The sequence below is a fragment of the Mesoplodon mirus genome, assembly GCF_964341445.2.
Source record: "Mesoplodon mirus genome assembly, chromosome: 12".
Classification (NCBI taxonomy): domain Eukaryota; kingdom Metazoa; phylum Chordata; class Mammalia; order Artiodactyla; family Ziphiidae; genus Mesoplodon; species Mesoplodon mirus.
In genome coordinates, this window is record NC_138988.1 from 65,470,822 (window position 1) to 65,493,975 (window position 23,154).

General features: G+C 36.0%; 1 protein-coding gene across 1 annotated transcript in view; it reads right to left on the minus strand.

The window, feature by feature from the left end:
• MLIP (muscular LMNA interacting protein) overlaps positions 1-23,154 on the minus strand; it is a gene marked incomplete at both ends in the record, with an annotated part of 291,349 nt that overhangs the window by 108,676 nt on the left and 159,519 nt on the right. Inside the window, 4 exons of the mRNA XM_082637722.1 lie at positions 5,693-5,737; positions 18,279-18,338; positions 18,452-18,535; positions 18,619-18,684. Of these exons, the coding sequence (XP_082493848.1) occupies positions 5,693-5,737; positions 18,279-18,338; positions 18,452-18,535; positions 18,619-18,684 (255 nt within the window). The remainder of the gene's footprint in view (positions 1-5,692; positions 5,738-18,278; positions 18,339-18,451; positions 18,536-18,618; positions 18,685-23,154) is intronic.

Genomic DNA, 23,154 nt, shown 5'->3' on the forward strand with positions numbered 1-23,154 from the left:
TGGTGAGCATGGTAGGCACATGGTAAGGACAGAGAGATATATGTGTGAGGCATCATATTTTTCTTGCTTCATACTGTTTATTCTACTTGTAGACCTTACCCTATATGAATATCTCACTAAGAGCTATATTATGAGTTAGTGATATGTCCCCAAAAGGTCTAAATATAAAAAGTAGAGTTGAAAGTATTTTAAAAGTTTGACTCAGTAATTTAGGGAATGATGATTCCACGTTGTTATGAACATAATTGGTAGGCAGAATAAAAGTGCATAGTGACCAGCGACAGTCACAGTTTACATGTGCAAATGAGGAATAAAAAATCAGATCAAGGGAAGTGTGGCTGAAATACAGTGCCTTCATTTTTGGTGACATCTAAAATGATGATGAGAAGGACCAAGGCATAAAGGATGTCTCATTAAATCATTTCTCTTCTTCCTCATTTAGCTCAGCCTATATAATTACCTTCCTTTCCCTCCACATCCCCTCTCACACATGCATACCTTGGAAACATTTCTGAACAGTGGAAAAAAAAAAAAAAAGGAAAGAAAGACAGAATGAAGAATGATCAGTAGAGCGGAATTTCTTGCTTAAATTATTCACAACTCATCAAATCTCTGGTCATAACCTACAGAAGCAGATTTGGATCCATGTCTGGATTTAAGTAGATTGGATTTGTCACCTCTTACTCTTAAGATCTATGGCTGCATTAGGGCACATCGCCTCTGAAACACTCCAGCATAGCAACGTTTCCAAGCATAGCAACAAGGGGACTGTGTGAGGTGGCTTAATTGGAGAAGATGACCTTTATTTGAACATCTGTATATATAGAGGGAAATATTCTTAATAAAGTTTGACACATTTTTAATATTCTGTGATATTTTAAAGCAATATACTTCCACTGTAATGATATTTTTCTGCCCCTCAAGCTCATTAAAATGAAATTTTATCTCTATGCTATATCATATTCAATAAAACTGTCTTTGTTATTTCTCTGGCACTTAAAGTAACTTCTTAAATGTAGAGAGTTTATTAAATAAGTTGTTATCAATAGAATGTGACTCTAAATGACAGTTTTTTTAATAAATTAGTAATAGGTCCAAATACTTGCCCTATATTCTGAGGTTGCTCTTTATTAAGAAAGCAAACTGTGGTTTTGAATTACATGAGTGAAATGAATTTATACTGGTAGTACTTAATTAAAAATAATAAACATTTACAAAGGCAAGTGTAATGCAAAGAAAAAAAAATAATAATAACACTCCCCCCAAAGATGATAGAGTGAAAACAGAATGAAATAGAGATTTAATTAGAAAATTCATTCCATTACATAGAGGGAAGGAAACTCTTTAAAAATGAGTGCGATGAGAAACAATCACTTGTAGATTAACTGATAAATTATGAGTTAATTTACATGCAAGCAAATAAGTTAAAACATTAGAAATATACTAAACATTATCATCTTAGAAGTTGTCGCCAAATATGAAATTATTCATTCAAAGTTTAGGCTGGAGTTTACTGGGGGTGAAGAATTAATTTAAACCCAGAATATGAATACTAATGGATAAAATATTTAAGGAAGACAAGTTATTTCCAGCCCCTGTTGGTACACGCAAATAATAACAACAGGGGCTTTGACATGAGGAAGACCTGGGTTGGACTTTGCTTTCTCTGTGACTTTGTTTCCTTCTCCTTAAAATGGAGATTTGAAATAATCATACCCACTTCATAGGACTGGTATAAGGTTAAATGAGATAGTTAAAACTGATTTGCAAGGTAAGAACTCAAAACACTAGTTATTATGATTGTTGAATTTGACATCTGTTAAAAACAATCAAGTGAAATACGAATGATAAGTTAATCAATCCCACAGGTGACCTGTGGAGATCAGGACCACTCAACGTGTTTGTTAGCCTTGTTTAAATTCTACAACAATTAAGAGAACCTCAATTAAATTACTTTGAACTGCAATTCAAGTACACGATGAACTGAAGAAAAACCTGGACTTTAATTAGTCTAAGTTGAAGGTCCTTTACTGTATCTGGCTCAACCTAAAAAACAGACTATGTGAAATGTAACAATATGTGCAATCAAGATTAAGAAAAGGAAATGAATTGTTTTACATGGATTTTCTTTTTTTTTTTTTTTTGATAAAGGAAAGTCAGCTTTTTATCAAAGTCCCCTAAAGAGGAATTAGTCATATCATTTCTCATTATTTAATTAAACCACCGGCATCATCCCAGGAAAATTAGAAAGCCAATGGACATACTGACACATTGAAAACTAGCAACTTCGTACATTTGTTTTAACAAAAGCCAGTGCTCTGGGTAGTTCTCCTCCAATTTCTGCAAGATTGCTCTTTCCTATTTTGTTTACTGTCTCCCACAGGGTGTGCTTCAGAAATGGGGACCTTGCTGTTCTATTCATCCCTCACACCCCAGTGACTCCACGTGAGTACTGGGGCATGGCAGACACTCAAATATTTGTCAAAACAGTGAAAAATTGAACAATAGAGCTAGGAACTGACTACACTTTATACTCATCAAAATTCACAGACTATATACTATATTTTTAAAGAGCCCCCAGAAATAAGGATTTTTTTTTTTTTTTTTTTTTTTTTTTTTACGGTACGTGGGCCTCTCACTGTTGTGGCCTCTGCCATTGCGGAGCACAGGCTCCAGACACGCAGGCTCAGTGGCCATGGCTCACGGGCCTAGCCACTCCACGGCATGTGATATCTTCCCAGACTGGGGCATGAACCCGTGTCCCCTGCATCAGCAGGCAGACTCTCAACCACTGCGCCACCAGGGAAGCCCAGAAATAGGGATTTTGAGTGGACTGTGCTAAGCAGCTGAGGCCCTCCTCAAGTGTAACAAAACTTTTTTTCTTGGTTCTAATTTGTCTGCCCTTTATTTTCTCTGTGGTGCAGACATTGGTAAACTGCATGATCCCTGCTTTAGAATAGAATCTAAGAAGCTCTACAAAGGCAATGATACACCGAGTCTCAGCAGCTGTATACTGTGAAGATGCCTACTTTCTTCAAAGTTTCGAAGAGAGATGGTAGAATATTGAAATGTTACAAGTTTGTAGGATTCTCAGATTTGCTTTTGAGTTTCCATGGGAGAGGAAGGGAGAAAAATGTAGAGATTAATTAATTAATTAAGGGAAACTATTCAAGTTGCACTTAATATGAGGCATTTGTATCTCTGCTAATATGAATATTAGAATTTCTAGAAAAATATATTACATAGTTGGGGCGAGAGATAAATTAGGAGGTTGGGATTAACATATATTTATGCACTACTATATATAAAATAGATAATCAACAAGGACCTACTGCATAGCACAGGGAACTCTACTCAATACTCTGTAATAACCTACATGGGAAAAGAACCTGGAAAAGAATAGATATATGTATAACTAAATCACTTTGCTGTACACCAAAAACTAACACAACATCATAAATCAGCTACACTCCAGTATAAAATAAAAAATATTTTAATAAAAAATAATTTAAAAAATTAAAAAATAACAAAGTTTTTAAGAAAAAATATTACAGTATCATTCTTTTTTAGAAATCAGGACATAGTTTATTCAAGGTCAATTGTTGATGTATGCTTAATGCTTATAGCTAAGGAACACTTCTGTTCTAAAATTTCATTTTTCTTCTCAAAAAAACTGTATCAGACATCACTTAGTAAATGTAATAACTGAAGCCAAATATTTACAAGTGTGACTTCTCTCTGATGGCACCAAAAATTGGTTTTCCCATTCCACCATAAGATCATCCTATCTAGTCTTTCAAAAGACATGGACATATTTGAAGTGTCACAAACTACAATTTAAATGTCATTTTGTAAGAGAAATTAAAAAATAAATCTTTTCCAAGAAACCAATTTTAATCAAAGTCAAGAATCTTATCTGAATTAGAGTTTATATTTGTTCAAGGCTATATTAAATCTATTTGATGATTCAGTGTTAACTTTGAATGACTCAAATGCTCTCACAAAGTTTGGGGCAAATGTTAACCTCCTTTAATCAAGTCAGATAACTGACAGAAGAACAATTTGAAATAACCTCTAACTATGGAGATTGAAGTAGCCCCTCCAGAATTGTTTCCATTGCTATCAAATTATCCATCTCCAGGAGGTGTGGGAGGAGGCATCAGCCCTCTGTACCTCATTGTAAATGAGCCTAAATCAGACGCACTTAGGTGCAAATTAGGAGTAGATGAGAAAGGAAGGTGAGAGTAAAGAATTTTCTAGCTACTTTTTCTTGGGTCTGGCTCTTGTAGAATGTCTCAGTCACAAAAAAATAGAAGCATTTTTAGGGACTTTCTTTTCTTATATCCAACTGAAGACTCAAGGAACTCAGCTAACTCATGGTGCGTCTAGTCTTTCCAAGATAAGGAGGGGGAAGAGAAGGGGAGAGACATGGATGAAGGGGAAAACAAAGGAAAAATAGAGGGAAAAAGGGGGAGAACCATTATTTATTGAATCATTTCTATGTGTCAGACTACAGTAAGGGCTTTTCATATGTTAACAGTTATAAATCTTACATCAACTAAATATTAGTATCCCAATTTTATAGATGAAAAAAATTAAGGCACAGAGATGTTAAGTGACTTTCCAGGATTCATTAGCAAGCAGCAACACTGTGATTAAAACTTGGGTATAGCCCACTAAATGCCCCCACTCTTTTAAGTATTACTCCAAATGACTTCCATAATAACAGAAAATAACAGTGAAAGCTTCTAGAAAATGTTCTAAGCAGTGTTCCTATCCATACCTTCTAAACATTATTTTCTGAATGTGATGAAGCTCAGTAACTTCACCCAATTTATTATCTGCCTTAGGGAGGTTATAAAGAAAGCAGAAATGTATAAATTGCAAAGAGGATATGTCACAAAATTTATATTTACTAATTATTGACTCTGAATGATGATGATGATGAAAACTACATAGTAGAAAATATGAAGTATAAACTAAAGGGAATAGTTTACTGGTTTGTTTTAAACTAAAAGCTAAACACTTGCTTAGGAGACAATCTTGCTTATACTAGAATATGTTGGGTCAGAAGCAGAAGTTGGTCACATGATGGATTATTAGGTAAATAAAGAATAGGAATGGGATGAGGCTATGTGTGTGTGTGTGCATCTAAGACGTTCAGAGCCAGATCTCCACAATTAATTGAATCAAGTGTGTGAGTCTATACCTACGTACCCATTATTACTATATTTTTGCTCATAGGTGGAAATTGATTTATTTGAAAACAATTTAAATGAAAGAAAGCAACAAACTAGTCCAAATCAAATAAATTGGCAATCCCATTAGAAACAGACAAATCTTAATGTTTCAACTATGTGAGTTGACTCTTTCATAATAAGCATGATAAACCATTACAGAAATGAAAATGTCATTTGAGCCTTGATAATTAGAAAGACAGAAAGCAGATGTTAGAATTCTGTTTGATTCAGCCAAACTAATCAAATGAGATCTCACTTAAGAAGGAATTTATTCAATAAACTTACCTGACATAACCTGATTTTCCACCTCTGGGCCAATCAGACCATTCTACCCCTTCCACTTATGAAAAATTCAACTAATTCAATTTAAATGACTATATAATTAAGCTCCCTCCAAAGCATGCACATGCACACATTAAAAAAGCAGTATGTATAATTATGAAGGGACTTACATATTTGGTTTCTCGACCAGCTGCTCTGGGAAGAGTTGCAGGCGTCTGTATGAAAATAAAAACAATTACACTACTGAAGTAATCAAGAAAATGTTAAAAGATTCAACTTCTGGGATAAATATGTTCACCTTTTTTTTTCCTATTAAGACTTTCTAACCATTGCTCCCTCTTTTCTTTACAAAATCCCGTGTCCCTTTGAAAATTATTTCATTAAACACTATCACTTTACTGTTTTTTTCATTGCTGTTATTGATCAGCTTTCTAGGAAATTTTATCTTACTTATTGATGATGTTCACTCATGGATCATAATAGTTCCTTATGTAATTTTGGCAATTTCAAAATTCACAAAGTAGTCTCTATCCCCTCAATTCTTTGAGCCACTCTACTCCAAAGATACTCTTTTCCACTCCATTTCAATCATCTGCTGCCAGGATCATTCCTAGATGTTACCTTCACAAATAAAATGGAAAACTTTTGAAATTTCATTTTCACATCCTCCTCTTAGAACGCTACTTCCGATCTACCATCTTCATTTCTCAAATATCCCAAAACAACATTTCTTCATCCTCACTGAGACTTCAAAATCAATGAGCCTTCCCAGCTCCATTATGGCTTTACTGCCTCTCTCATTACATGTTTCATATTCTCAGCCATTTTAATAGTACCTTAATTTATCTTGCTTCCTTCTCTCCTTCTGACAAACTCACAAAAACTAACAACAACAACAAAAACCTCAATGGACCGTATCATATACTTTCTCTAAATTTGTACTGGAGATGCAAAACATGGCTGAGGAAACTCTCTCAACCAAGCTAAATGATTTCATTAAAAATTATGAAATAATATTGTACATCAACTATATTTCAATAAAAAATAAGAAATTAGCTATGGATACATGCAAGTGCACTTGGGTTGCAGGGAGGAATAGACTACAAAGGAGAACAAGGAAACTTTTACTTTTGATGGAAGCTTTATATCTTGGATGTGGTGGAGGTTACACAACTCTATGCTTTGTCAAAACTCATAGAACTGTATACTAAAAGGGAAAATTTTACAGTAGGTAAATTATACCTCAATAAACCTGACTTTTAAAACAGAACTATATAAGCTATAATAAAGAACTGAACATAGGGACTGAAGAATATAGTAGATACTGAACATATTCTTGAACTGGAATATCAGATTGATGAATCCTCTTAGAGGCATTAGGGAGCAATAAATTAAGAAAGTATTTAAAGATTAAGAGATATAGAATACAAAAGCAAAAGTGACAAAATCAGTCTAGTAAGAGTCCTAGGAGGAAAGAAATGTTTGAAAAAAAATAATGACTAAAACTATCTTAAATGTAAGGGGAAAAAAAGAGTGAAAACTTCAGATGAAAAGTCAAAGAGATACATAAGAGAAAAAAAACACATTTAGACACATAATAGGAAAAATCAGTAACATCATAGATAAAGATAAAATTCTAAAAGATCACAGTGCCACTCTGTAAATGATCACTCTGTAGCAGAGGAGTAAATATCATGCTGACAAAATACTTCACAAATTATGTTGTTGAAAAAAAAAAGAACCTAGGCTAAAAACTGTTGAAAAAAGGGGACCTATAATTTTACATCCAGCAAACTATAATTTAAAAGAAGGGAGGGCAGGGTCAAGATGGCAGTGTGGGAAGATGTGGAGTTCATGTCTCCCCACAACTAAGGCATGTGCCGGACACTGGTGGCAGACCTCGATGCCCAAGGAAATGAGAGGAACCCCCAAGCAAACTGGTAGGATGTGGGGGGACTGAGGGGGGAGGAGAAGTGGAGGCCGGACAGGATGGGTGCCCCTGAGGGGTGGCTGAGAGGGGGGAGGGGTTCCCAAGTGGAGGGACCTTAAAGGGCTCAGACTGGGGGGAGTGCACCCAGAGTTTCCCTTGCCCAATAGGCTGGGGAATTCTGCCCGGCTCTTGGGCCACGTCCTATGCATTCAGGGCTGTGTTGGCCCCGGGGGCATAGGATGGAGGCTGGGGGGAGAACAAGAGAGGCAGGAGGGAGGGACCCTCTAGGACCAGAGAAGGAGAGGCATGGAGGGCATTTGCCTTCCCTACTTGAGCCTGGGAAGCCTGTTGGGCTCCCAGGTGGGGTCCCCTGCTCTCTGAGACCAGAGGTGGGAGGTGCACCTGGGCCCCTACTGTTCCATTAAGCCTAAGCCCCACCCCCCACACCTCCCATGGCCTTTTCCAGCCCTGTGAGTCTTAATCATAAGTCCCACCCACTGCTCAAACCCCACCCTTGCTTAGGATTTGCCCTCCACAGCCAAGGCCTTTTCCACCTTTTTGGGTTTTTTCTCCTCCTCTTTCTTACTATTGTGGTTCTGTTTTACCTTCTGGTTGTTGTTTCATCTATATTTTTATTTTTATATTCTTTCTAACATATCTGTTAGTTTCCAAGTCTAATTTTATTTTTTACTTTGTTATTATTATTATTATTATTATTATTTTTTGCTGCTGCTGCCCTGCACAGCTTGTGGGATATAGGTTCACAAGCTGGGGTCAGGCTGAAGGTCCTGTGACGGGAGCTCTGAGTCCAAACCACTGGACTAATAGAGAACCTCAGACCCCAAGGAATATTCCTCAAAGTGATGTCTCCCTGAGGTCATCATCTTGGCACTAAGACTCAGCTATACCCAACAGCCTACAAACTCCAGTGTTGGAAGCCTCAGTCCAAACAACCAGTAAGACAGGAGCACAATCCCACTCATCAAAAAAATAAAAAATAAAAAAATGAGAAGGCAAAAAATACGTCACAGATGAAGGAGCAAGGTAAAGACCTACAAGACCAAATAAATGATGAGGAAATTGGCAATCTACCTGAAAAAGAATTCAGAGTAATGATAGTACAGATGATCCAGAATCTCGGAAATAGGATGGAAGCATGGATTGAGAAAATACAAGAAATGTTTAACAAAGGTCTAGAAGAACTAAAGAACAAACAAACAGAGATGAACAATACAATAACTGAAATGAAAAATATACTAGAAGGAATCAATAACAGAGGCAGAAGAATGAGTAAGTGAGCTGGAAGACAAAATGGTGGAAATAACTGCCAAGGAGCAGAATAAAGAAAAAAGAATGAAAAGAATTGAAGACAAGCTCAGAGACCTCTGGGACAACACTAAACACAGCAACATTCAACTTATAGGGGTCACAAAAGAAGAAGAGAAAAAGAAGGGGTCTGAGAAATTATTTGAAAAGATTATAGTGGAAAACGTTCCACTATAATCCCTTCCCATGGAAAAAGAAAGTCAACCAAGCCCAGGAAGCACAGAGAGTTCTCTACAAGATAAACCCTATGAGAAGCACACCAAGACACACATTAATCAAAAAAACAAAAATTAAATTCAAAGTAAAAATATTAAAAGCAGCAAGGGAAAAACAAAAAATAACATACAAAGGAATCCCCATAAGGTTATCAGCTTATTTTTTAGCAGAAACTCTGCAGACCAAAAGGGAGTGGCAGGATATACTTAAAGTGATGAAAGAGAAAAATCTACAACCATGATTACTCCACCCAGCAAGGATTTCATTCAGATTCGACAGAGAAATCAAAAGCTTTTCAGATAAGCAAAAGCTAAGAGAATTCAGCACCACCAAACCAGCTTTACAACAAATGCTAAAGGAACTTCTCTGGGTGGGAAACACAAGAGAAGAAAAAAACCCACAAAAACAAATGCAAAATGATTAAGAAAATGGTAATAGGAACATGCATATCGACAATAACCTTGAATGTACATGGTGTAAATGACCCAACCAAAAGACACAGACTGGCTGAATGGATACAAAAACAAGACCCATATATATGTTGTCTACAAGACACCCACCTCAGACCTAGGGACACATACAGACTAAAGGTGAGGGGATGTAAAAAGATACTCCATGAAAATGGAAATCAAAAGAAAGCTGGAGTAGCAATACTCGTATCAGATAAAATAGACTTTAAAATAAAGACTGTTACAAGAGATAGGGAAGGACAGTACATAATGTTCAAGGGATCAATTCAGGAAGAAGAGATAACAATTATAAATATTTATGCACCCAACATAGGAGCACCTCAATATATAAGGCAAATGCTAACAACCATGAACTGGGAAATCGACACTAACACAATAATAGTAGGGGACTTTAACACCCCATTTACACCAATGGACAGATCATCCAAACAGAACATAAATAAGGAAAAAGCTTTAAATAACACAATAGACCAGATAGATTTAACTGATATTTATATAACATTCCACCTGAAAGTGGCAGAATAAACTTTCTTCTCAAGTGCACACAGAACATTCTTCAGGATAGAGCACATCTGGGGTCAAAAATCAAGGCTCAGAAAATTTAATAAAATTGAAATCATATCAAACATCTTTTCTGATGACAACACTATGAAACTGGAAAACAATTACAGGAAAAAAACTGTAAAAAAACACAAATACATGGAGGCTAAACAGTGCACTACTAAATAAGCAAGAGATCACTGAAGAAATTAAAGAAGAACTAAAAAAAAATACATAGAAACAAGTGACAATGAAAATACGATGATGCAAAACCTATGGGACTCAGCAAAAGCAGTTCTAAGAGGGAAGTTTATAGCAATTCAATCTCACCTCAAGAAACAAGAAAAATCTCAGATAAACAATCTAACACTACCCCTAAAGCAACTAGAGAAAGAAGAACAAAGAAAACCCAAACTCAGTAGAAGGAAAGAAATCAGAAAGAACAGAGCAGAAATAAATGAAATAGAAATGAAGAAAACAATAGCAAAGATCAATAGAACTAAAAGATGGTTCTTTGAGAAGATAAACAAATTGATAAACCCTTAGCCAAACTCATCAAGAAAAAAAGGGAGTGGATGCAAATCAATAAAATTAGAAATAAAAAAGGAGGAATCACAACTGACACCGCAGAAATACAAAGAATTATAAGAGACTACTACAAACAACTATATGCCAATAAAATGGACAACTATGAAGAAATGGAGAATTTTTTCGGAAGAGTAAAATTTTCCAAGACTGAACCAGGAAGTGTTAGAAAATATAAACTGACCTATCACAAGGAATGAAATTGAAACTGTAATTAAAAATCTTCTGACAAACAAAAGCCCAGGCCCAGATGGCTTCACAGGAGAATTCTATCATTTAGAGAAAAGTTAACACCCATCCTTCTCAAACTCTTCCAAAAAAGTGCAGAGGGAGGAACACTCCCACATTCATTTTATGAAGTCACCATCACCCTGGTACCAAAACCAGAAAAGATATCACACACAAAAAATTATAGACCAATATCACTGATGAACATAGATGCAAAAATCCTCAACAAGATACTAGCAAACAGAATCCAACAACATATTAAAAAGATGATACACCATGATCAAGTGGGATTTATCCCAGGGATGCAAGGATTCTTCAATATATGCAAATCAATCAATGTGATACACCATATTAACAAATTAAGGAATAAAACTATATGATCACCTCAATAGATGCAGAAAAAGCTTTTGACAAATTTCAACACTGATTTATGACAAAATCTCTCCAGAAAATGGGGATAGAGGGAACCTACCTCAACATAATAAAGGCCATTTATGACAAACCCACATTAAACCACATACTCAATGGAGAAAAATTGAAAGCATTTCTTCTAAGATCAGGAACAAGACAAGGATGTCCACTTTTGCCACTCCTATTCAACATAGTTTTGGAAGTCCTAGCCACAACAATCAGAGAAGAAAAACAAATAAAAGTAATATAAATTGGAAAAGAAGAAATAAAACTCTCACTGTCTGCAGAAGACATGATATTATACATAGAAAATCCTAAACATGCCACCAGAAAACTACTAGAACTAATCAATGAATTTGGTAAGGTGCACAATACAAAATTAATGCACAGAAGTCTCTGGCCTTCCTATACACTAACAATGAAAAATCAGAAAGAGAAATTAAGGAAACAATCCCATTTACCATTGAACCAAAAAGAATAAAATACCTAGGAATAAACCTGCCTAAGAAGGCAAAAGACTTGTACTCAGAAAATTATAAAACACTGATGAAAGAAATCAAAGATGACATAAACATTTGGAGAAATATACCATGTTCTTGGATAGGAAGAATCAGTATTGTGAAAATGACTATACTACCCAAAGCAATCTACAGATTCAGTGCAATCCTTATCAAACTACCAATGGCATTCTTCACAGAATTAGAACACAAAATGTTGCAAATCATATGGAAACACAAAAGACCACAAATAGCAAAAACAATCTTGAGAAAGAAAAATGGAGCTGAAGGAATCTTGCTCCCCAACTTCAAACTATATTACAAAGCTACAGTAATCAAGACAGTATGGTACTGGCACAAAAACAGAAATATAGATCAATGGTAAAGGATAGAAAGCCCAGAGATAAACCCACACGCATACAGTCATTTAATTTATGACAAAGGGGCAAGAACATACAATGGAGAAAAGACAGCCTCTTCAATAAGTGGTGCTAGGAAAACTGGACAGCTACATGTAAAAGAATGAAATTAGAACACTACCTAACACCATACACAAAAATAAACTCCAAATAGATTAAAGACCTAAGTGTAAGACTGGACACTATAAAACTTTTATAGGAAAAGATAGGAAAAACACTCTTTGACATAAACCACAGCAAGATCTTTTTGGACCCAACTCTTAGATTAATAAAAACAAAATAGAAAACAAAACAGTATATAAAAACAAAAATAAACACATGGGACCTAATTAAGCTTAAAACTTTTGCATAGCAAAGGAAACCATGAACCAGATGAAAAGACAACCCGCAGAATGGGAGAAAATATTTGCAAATGAATCAATGGACAAAGGATTAATCTCCAAAATATGCGAACAGCTCATGGAGCTCTATATCAGAAAAACAAACAATCCAATTAAAAAATGGGCAGAAGACCTCAATAGACATTTCACCAAAGAAGACATACAGCTGGCCAGGAAGCACATGGAAAGATGCTCAACATCACTAATTATTAGAGAAAGGCAAATCAAAACTACAATGAGCAATCACCTCACACCCATCAGATGGCCATTATCAAAAAATCTAGAAACAGTAAATGCTAGAAAGTGTGTGGTGAAAAGGGCACCCTCTTGCACTGTTGGTGGGAATGTAAATTGACACAACCACTATGGAGAACAGTATAGAGTTTCCTTAAAAAACTAAAAATAGAACTACCATATGACCCAACATTCCCACTACTGGGCATATACTCTGAAAAAACCATAATTCTAAAAGAGACATGTGGGCTTCCCTGGTGGCACAGTGGTTAAGAATCCACCTACCATTGCAGGGGACACAGCTTCAAGCCCTGGTCTGGGAAGAGCCCTCATGCTGCAGAGCAACTAAACCCGTGCACCACAACTACTGAGGCTGCACTCTGGAGCCCGAGAGCCACAACTACTGACCTCATGTGCCACAAATACTGATGCCCACCTCCCTAGAGACCATGCTCCGCAACAAGACAAGCCACTGCAACAAGGAGCCCACGAACCGAAACAAAGAGTAGCCCCCACTCACCACACTAGAGAAAACCCACATGTATCAATGAAGACCCAATGCAGCCAAAAATAAATAAATTAAATTAATTAATTTTTAAAAAATTTATTAAATAAAAGAGACGTACCACAATGTTCATTGCAGCACTATTAATAATAGCCGGGACATGGAACCAACCTAAATGTCCATCCACAGATGAATGGATAAAGAACATGTGGCACATATATGCAATGGAATATTACTCACCATAAAAAGAAATGAAATTGAGTTATTTGTAGTGAGGTGGATGGACCTACAGTCTGTCACAGAGAGTAAAGTAAGTCAGAAATAGAAAAACAAATACCGTATGCTAAAGCATATATATGGAATCTAAAATTTTAAAAAATGGTACTGATGAACCCAGTGGCAGGGCAGGAATAAAGCCTTACACATAGGGCTTCCCTGGTGGCTCAGTGGTTGAGAGTCCGCTTGCCGATGCAAGGGACATGGGTTCATGCCCCGATGCAGGAAGATCCCACATGCCGTGGAGCGGCTAGGCCTGTGAGCCATGGCCGCTGAGCCTGCACATCCGGAGCCTGTGCTCCGCAATGGGAGAGGCCACAACAGTGAGAGGCCCGCGTACCACACACACACAAAAAAAGCCTTAGACATAGAAGAGAATGGACTTGAGGACATGGAGGGCAGGGGAGGGGGAAGCTGGAGCAAAGTGAGAGTAGCATCGACATATATACATTACCAAATGTAAAATAGATAGCTAGTGGGAAGCAGAAGCATAACCCAGGGAAATCAGCTCTGTGCTTTGCGATGACCTAGAGGGATGGGATAGGGAAGGTGGGAGGGAGGCTCAAGAGGGAGGGGATATGGGGATATATATATGCATATGGCTGATTCACTTTGTTGTACAACAGAGACTAACACACTATTGTGAAACAATTATATTCCAATAAAGATCTATTAAAAAATAAATAAATAAATTTAACTATAAATAAATAAAAGAAAGGGCAAAATAATGATAACCTCAGGAACACAGGCAATAGAATCAATACAAAAAGACTTTATTGAATACAACCAAGCGGTCAAAAAGAAGAAAAATAAATCCAGGAAAAAGCTATGAATGTGTAAGAAATAAGGATCTAAATAAAGTATAAGTGTCTAAATAAAGAAGAAATCAAGAAAAATAAAACCATTAAAATTCAGATCTAGAAGTCAAAAAAAAATACTAACAAACTATGTCTACATACATATGTATCGATAGATAGATAGATAGATAGATCTTGATTAAAAGCAACAGGAAAGTGAAAAATGCTGTGGTACTTAAGTTTAGAAAAAGATATATGTGAGCTTTAAAATTGAAAGGAAAATAAGCATAATTATTGTCTTTAATAATTTAGATGTAAATATGAAAAGTAACAAAAATGCAAAGTAAAATTTTCAAACCCGTAAATATCAAAATGTCCAAAGGAAAGTAGGAAAGTCAAAAAAGAAAACATTTCAAGTAGCAAATATAAAATAAGATAGGAGATATTAATCCTAATATAAGAAGAATTATAGTAATTGCTAATGGCTTAAGGTCCCAGATAAACATAATTTCAGATCAAATATAAAAGTGATATCCAGAAATATGTTGTCTTGAAGAAAATAAGACGAGTGTACAAAAAGATTAAAAAATAAAGTAATAGAAAATAGTAAAACAATTATAATAGAAAAAAGTAATAAAAGATACGTCTAGGAAAACATGAATTAAAAATTACATATATGTTATGTATCAATATATAAGGTCACAATTTTCATATGAGACTAAAAAGAACAGCCTCGGGTTCACAAGGACTGTATAGGCTACTAAAGGCTAGAAAAATCAAAATGATGATAATAAACACATAAGCAATAGCAATATAGTTTCAAAATCAAAGTCAAATCTTATGAACACTTCTCTAGCTTTATTCGTTCTGTTTTTCTTGGCAACAATCACCACGATCACACTCTCTTAAACACTGTGCTCTTGTAGCTTCCATGTTACCACACCACTCCGACCACAATAGACTTTCATTCTCCTTGATTGGACCTACAATATTTTGTTCCTGTGAGCTCCGTACAGGGTGTCCACAGCATCAACGTACCCGTCATTCCTTGATCCCTCGTACCAGCTCCAGCCACACAGGTTTAAGGCCTCGCTGACACACATCTTGAACTTATCTTATCCAAATAAACATAACCCTCTTGCCTCTACCACACTGAGCCCCCTTCACGTTTGTCTACAGTCAAGGCAAAGAGCGGGAGCTCTTCCACGATTCTCCTCTCCTTCTCTGCACACATCCAAACCAAAGCAAGGCTGCAATATCTCTTTTATACCCAGTGTTTCTCTGCAGCTCCTCTGTACCAGGCCACTGTCATGTTTCCTCTGACCTCGGTAGCCTCATCACAGCAGCCATCAGCCAGCTTTCTCAATGGTTTCATATTATTCCCCCTATATTTTTATATCTTCCCATTTTCCCTGGAATCCAAACTTCATGGCATGGCATGTAAGTATCCTCATCATCCCTACACCCCTTTCTTACCTCATTTCACACTGTTCACCATACTGTAACCACACTGGCCTTCTTCATGCACACTAAGCTCTTTCCTGCCAGGATATTTGCACATGCTTACTCCTCTTCCTGAAAGCTATTCTCCCTGATCTTTCTATGACTGGCTTCTTTCCCTCATGGTCTCAGTTTGAATCCTACTTTCAGATCACTATATCCAAAGTACACCTCTCAGTGTGGAGAAAAAGGAACCCCCCTACCTTGTTGGTGGGAATGTAAATTGGTGCAACCACTATGGAGAACAGTATGGATGTTCCTTAAAAAACTAAGAATAAAACCACCATATGATCCTGCAATCCCACTCCTGGGCATATATCCAGAGAAAACTCTAATTTGAAAAGATACATGTACCCCAATGTTCATTGTAGCACTATTTACAATGGTCAAGACAAGGAAGCAACCTAAATGTCTGTTGACAGATGCATGGATAAAGAAGATGTGGTACATATATACAATGGAATATTACTCAGCCATAAAAAATAATAAAATAATGCCATTTGCAGCAACATGGATGGACCTAGCGATTATCATACTAACTGATGTAAGTCAGACAAAGACAAATACCGTATGATATCACTTTATATGTGGAATCTAAAAAAAACAAAGATACAAATGAACTTATTTACAAAACAGAAAAGACCCACAGACATAGAAAACAAATTTATGGTTACCAAAGGGGAAAAGGGGTGTGGGGAGGGGTACATTAGGAGGCTGGGATTAACATATACATACTCCTATGTATAAAATAGATAAACAACAAGGCCCTACTTTATAACATAGGGAACTATACTCAATATTTTGTAATAACCTATAAGGGAAAAGAATCTGAAAAAGAATACATATATGTATATTTGTATAACTGAATCACTGTGCTGTAACCTGAAACTAACACTAACTTGTAAATCAACTCTACTTCAATTTAAAAAAAAAGTACGCCTCTCTGATTACTCTGCCTTGCTCACACTTATCACCATAGTACCTCACAGTTCCAAGCCCATAGTAAGCACTAATAAATATTTGTTAAATGAAATAATTGCCTTAAATTGAATGGCCTAGAATAATGTATCTTTAGAACTATAAGCATTAAATATTTGTTAAATAAATCAATAATACAGGTTATTACTCACATGTTACTTAAGTCCTATTCCTATTACATTTAATGTAATATAGGGTATTTTTACATGTTCAACAAATGAAATGAGAAAAAAATACATTTTAAAATTTATATATTCTCTGGCAAATCAAATTTTCTATCTTTAGATTAAAAGACTTAAAGAATATACAAAATAGGTTACAAATAGAGAAGCTATAACTATCCATTTGCAGGTTCTTCCTACTAAAATATAATAATACTGACAATGAGTGATTACCTGGCTTCTACATCATTATTAAAGGATATTCATCTATAATGTTCCAATTGAAAATTAGAAATACTCTTTTAGTTATAGGCAATTCTGTACATTTAAAAACTACTTTAAACACAACTTTGTAAATCAACTCTAATAAAAATTTTTAAATAAGTAAAATACAATAAAATCTACTTTATACATACAATGTCCAATTTTGAAAAAGAATATGCAAAAACTATACTAATTCCAAGAAAGAAAATAAGACTGACCAAAAAACCCTAACAATTATCAATAAAAGAAAAACCACAATCATTTTGAAATTTGGGTAAGTAGATCTGTACAAAGCATTCAAAAAGAAAAATAACTTGGAGAAATGTAATATTTTATCCCAACAAATGAAAAAGGCTACATGATAAGAAGGGAGTACTTAAATATTCAATTATAACAATGCTTTAGTAGTCCTCAAATTATCTAAAATATCCAGGATTCTGTCCCTCTGAGTCAACAAAAAATAGAATAACTTCAGTTAACCAAAAGAAAAGAATTCCAGAAATAATACCAGTGTTAAAGCTCTAAGACTAACACTACTTTAGTCTACCTCATTTTCAGTTTCTACAAGTGTAAGGACTCTGAATTACATAAGGACTGAAGCTATGGTTTGGGATGAGAATAAGTCACAAATTCTACATACATTTCTATATCCTAAATGCCAACATATAACAACATAGTCTGATACTTTGGCTTTCAAACTGTTTTGAACTTGACCTACAGTTAGAAATAGATTTTACTGCAACCTATATACACATGCCTATACCTGTACATGTAAACGAATTGAAATAAATGTCAACAATACCTACTCACTGCTTGGAATAATACAGTCTGATTGATAGTTTACATTCTTATTATTCTATTTTTAATATGCTGTTTGCTAACAACAAATAAACAAAACAAAAAAAAACAAAAAAAAACCCACAATGCTAGTCGCTATCCACTAATTTCCCAAGTCACTACTGGGCCTTGACCTGCAGTTTAAAAAATCATTAATATAATAACTCTTATGGTTCAGTAAATTATATTAAATAATACATACTTTGATTGTGTCAGAACCCAAAAATGTCTGTAGGGAACTTGAAGGAGAATCAGAAGAATGCTAGAAAAAAAAAAAAAAGACAAGCTTATGTTGCATCCATCCTAGCCAAGCAGAGGGAAATGAAGTGAAGCAAAGCAAAGGTTTGAATTGCACGGTCTAGTCTAAGGCATTACCATAGACAAGGAATCCTGTAAGACCTTATCAATGGTAGCACAGAGCTCTTCAGTTTGCTGCCTGAGCTGTTCAGGGAAACACAACTGGAAGAATTGAAACCAGGTACTGGGTTAGCAATGAGTTTCGGGATTGCATTTCAAAAGCAGGGGTGATCTGAAGCCATTACCTCCAGAGGTGGATCTAATGTGCTGTCCTTGGAGATGCTCTCTGTCTTGGCTGGTTCGTCTAGTGCCTAGTGATAATAAATGAAATAGTTCTCACGTGAGGGTTTTAGTCAAATATACATGTAGTAAAGTCTGAATGCAAAGAAAGCCCTGTATGTCTCCATGTTTCCAAGAAGAAATATATTTGAAACGTCTGATGAGCTATTCTCTGACCTGGAGTCATTGCCCACAACTGCCTACTTTCTCCTGTGGAACTAGTATCTCCAATATAAGGAGTCTTGTAGTTCTTGTGGGCACAAGCCCCATTGGCTTTTGGAGCTTGGTATTTTGCGGGCTTGTCCCTTGGGTGGGAGCCTTAAAAGCTGTGACATTAGATGTGCAGCCTAAAACCTCAGGGCAAAGTTAGGAGCTGGGGTTTCCCTCCGAATTGTTTGATACTGTGCCAGGGATGGGGTTGGTGGCAAGAATGTATCTCAGTCATTCCTGCTAGGTTTCGTATGGGTATTTTCTTATTAATCTGAGATGCTGGAGTCACTCAGCGGGTTTCTGGATTTCTCTCAGAGGGAATTTCTCCATGTGCAGCTTTATATTCAATGTGTCCCTAGGAGGAGAGAAGTTCAGAAGCTGCCTATGTTGCCATCTTGGTCCATCTCCTTCATCATTTCTAATATTTATTTGTGTCCACCTGCTTTTTTCTTAATCAAATTCCATGTAGAATTATCCATTTCTAATCTCTTAATTGGACTAACTTTTGACTTTGATCTCCTTTGGCATACTCACATTCCATTTCAGTAGTTTCTGTTCATATCTTTCTGTTTATTTCCTTCTACATTCTTTGGATTTATCCTATATTCCCTCAAAGAATCCCTTTTGTTGCATTCTACAAGTTGTGATATGTTGTATGGTCACTGTCATTCAATTCTAAATACATTTTTAGGTATTCCCATTAAGGTAGTTTTTCTTGCTATTTTTTTTAAAATATAAGGGTTTTTTCCCCAAATTTTTAAATTACCTACTTATTTAGTTATAACCATAGAACTTCTCAAAATAGCCATTTCTTATGTAGTGTGAGATTTATGGTATAAGACATGATTAGTTTTTTGTAAATATTCCATTTATGCTAAAGAAAACATCTATTCTCTAATTGTTGGCTACAGAGCTCTGTGTGTGTGTGTGTGTGTGTGTATGTATCTATCAGATCAAGATTTTTCTTTTTTTTTCAAATCATCTTAGTTTTACCACTTTCTTTTGTATGCTTATTCTATTAATAATTGAAAGTCATCAATTAATTGAGTCTCCATAAAATCTCACAGAATTGTAGTGAGTCTGTTAATTTCTCCCTGTGATCTTAGCAATTTTTCTCAATGTAGTTTGAAACCATTTTATTAGCTACATTCATAATTAGAAGAAGTATACCTTCCTCATGAATTAAAGATTTGTCATTATGAGGTAACCCTCTATATCCCTAATAGTGCTTTGTGTCTTAATCTCTATTTTGCCCGATACAACAAAATGTTTTTATTAGCATATACCTAAGATGCAAAATGGAAGTAGACTACATCGCTGAGTCACCAACAGAGAGCCATGCTGAATGGCCAAGTTGAGCTTTACCCCACTGTGATGTAGGGAGGAAATAAACATTTATTATGTTAAGCTATCCCCCTTATTTCAATAAATCACATAGGAAAATACTGTCTGAAAATCATTTTTTTCAAAATCTATTTCTCTGCATTAAATAAAACATTGGCTATGATAACCTAACAGAAACCCTTGAGACTGCCTCTTTCCTACCATAAAAAAAATCTCTTTTCCTCTCCTCCATCCTCTATATTTTTGATTAATCATGAGTAATGGATAGCAGGGAACAGAAAATGTTGTAAAGATAACTCCTTGCTGGTGTTCAGACAGATTAATTTTTCCTTGACATGGTGTTCTAATCACCTCCTATTTACCCTGTTGGTGGGGGAGGGGAAGGGCTTTCCACTCTGTGGTGATGGGGATGGCCAAATACATGACACCTGACACTGGACAGGTGAAATCCACAGTAGTTTAATAGTCAGAGGTGGTTACGGCCCAGGGGAAGAAACTGTGCATTCTATCAGGGCCACATAAGAGCCGTGCTCAGGGTACAGTGAACAATAGGGGCTGTGGAAGGCAGGTTTTGTAGGATCAAGAGAGTGAGGCATCCCTGCTTCCTTAGAAGGGTGTGGTCGGCTTGTTTGAATAAGTAGACACTGCATCTTGTCGGTTTGATAGGGAGGATTAGGGGACCTTATCTGGGGGAGCAGAGTGGGGAGGTGAGCTTGCAATTAGACCAGCTGAGGCCCTCCCAATTCTACCAGGTGCCAAGCAGGTAGTATTGGGCTTTAATTTTAGGCTTTACACTACACAAGGCTTCTAACTATGACGATCATTATAGAGAAGAAAAAAGTCAGAAATTAATGACCCAGAGGAGGGGATATAGGTATACATATAGCTGATTCAGTTCATTGTAGAGCAGAAGCTGACACAACATTGTAAAGCAATTATACTACCAAAAAAAAAAAAAAAAAGGCAAAGACTGGGAGAAAATACTTGCAAAGTAAAAAAAAGAAAAAAAATGAAAAAGAAAAAAAATAATTAGTGACCAGGATTAACAGGTTAGGAGAGAACCTTGGTCTAGCTCTTCCTCGCTCTCCAACAACACCTTCTACCCACTCACTTTCATGCTGGTCTTTAACCACAATGGATCACTTGAGTTCTTTGAACTTGCGCTGACCTTCCAAGCACACGTTACTAACTTTGCCTAGATTATCCCTCCTCCATCCTCAGCTCACTTAGAATTCGTATTCATCCTAAAAATCCTAATCCAGTTCCTTTATAATGTTTTTTGGCATTTGCACCAGGCAAAATCTGCCCCTGCCTCCTTGGGGCACTGCATCATTCCATACATGCCTTAAGCATATTGTATCATCATTACTCTTCAACTGTATCTCCTCTCTACTGTACCATTTGTCCTATAACAATTAGGAAACTATGGTATTTATCTTGATGGTCTCAGGATAGAACACATGATATGTCTTCAGTAAAGATCTTTAGGATGACTTGAAAGGGCAGACTGACAAATAAATGGAGTTAAATGAATAAATGAATCATAGAATATGATCTTAATATGCCTCAGTAAAATGCTCTAGAGAAGGAGTTTAAACTCTGAATATTTTAAGTAACAATTTATTTTCCCATATTTCAATTAAATGTGTTTACCATCAAAGATCTGAGTATGTGATCCATGTTAATATAATGAGCAAATATTTTTTCAGCCAAAATCAAATAGGATTATTATCTTGGTTACTTCGTGGGAAATTACTATAGGCAAACACAACTTTTATTATGCTACTTAAAGTATTGAAATTTACTCAAAGAATGAAAAAACTATCTACTCAGAATGCTTGGAAAATTAAGGAAGATAACTAGTATTCAGTCAGTAATGCTGAAACTTTGAAATGGAGATAATACTCGAACTGCATTAAAATTTGGAAGGGGGATTATTTTGAGTCTCAATAACCTTGAAATTCACTAGAATTGATTTTTTTTATTGACAAGGAGTTCTCTGTCAAATATATCATCTTGATCCACTCCTTCTAGCAGTCATAAAAAGTAGGTTTTTCCTCTGTAGTACAAAAATGTATTAAAAGAAAATATATTAATTCTCCATTAATGTGAAGCCTGACTGTAGATTGCTTTTTGACAACTTAGCCCGGCAGGATTGTATTGATGTTTCTTTAGATTTATTCATTTTGATTGAAGTTCTCTTAGAATATTCTCCAATAAAAGATTTTATTTAAAAAACATATATTTTCTACCAGACTGGCTGATAGCCAAGTGAGGCATAAATGGAACACGCTTTGAATCCTTTTTTTTTTTTTGCGGTACGCGGGCCTCTCACTGTTGTGGCCTCTCCTGTTGCGGAGCACAGGCTCCAGACACGTAGGCTCAGCGGCCATGGCTCACGGGCCCAGCTGCTCCACGGCATGTGGGATCTTCCCGGACCGGGGCACGAACCCGTATCCCCTACGTTGGCAAGCAGGCTCTCAACCACTGCGCCACCAGGGAAGCCCTGAATCCTATTTTTAAAGATTCTTAAGTAGTGGTTAGAAATAGTCTCATTAAAAGTGGTTGTAGCACAACTTTGGGGCCCAGTTTTTGAAAAGAGACATAGAGAATCTACTTTTAGAAGAAAATAGTTTCTGAGCTCAGCATGACATTATAATTAAGAGGCAAGAACTAGGAGCAAGCATTGTAAATCAAAGTCTTTATGAGAATATATGACCACACACTGTAATAAGTGTTCCCCATCCAAAAGGAGCATCTCTCATGGAACTGCAAACACTGTTAAGTCAGATATATTGAATCAGCAGACTGATTAGAACCTGCTCTCTTTGGAAATAGGATTAAGTTCTAAAAATCTGAAAATAGAATGAATTAGTTGCACTCTAAGTAGAGTTAGAAAGTAAACTGCTTCCAAAGAGAGGATACTCTAAAAGGGCTTGTAAACTTTT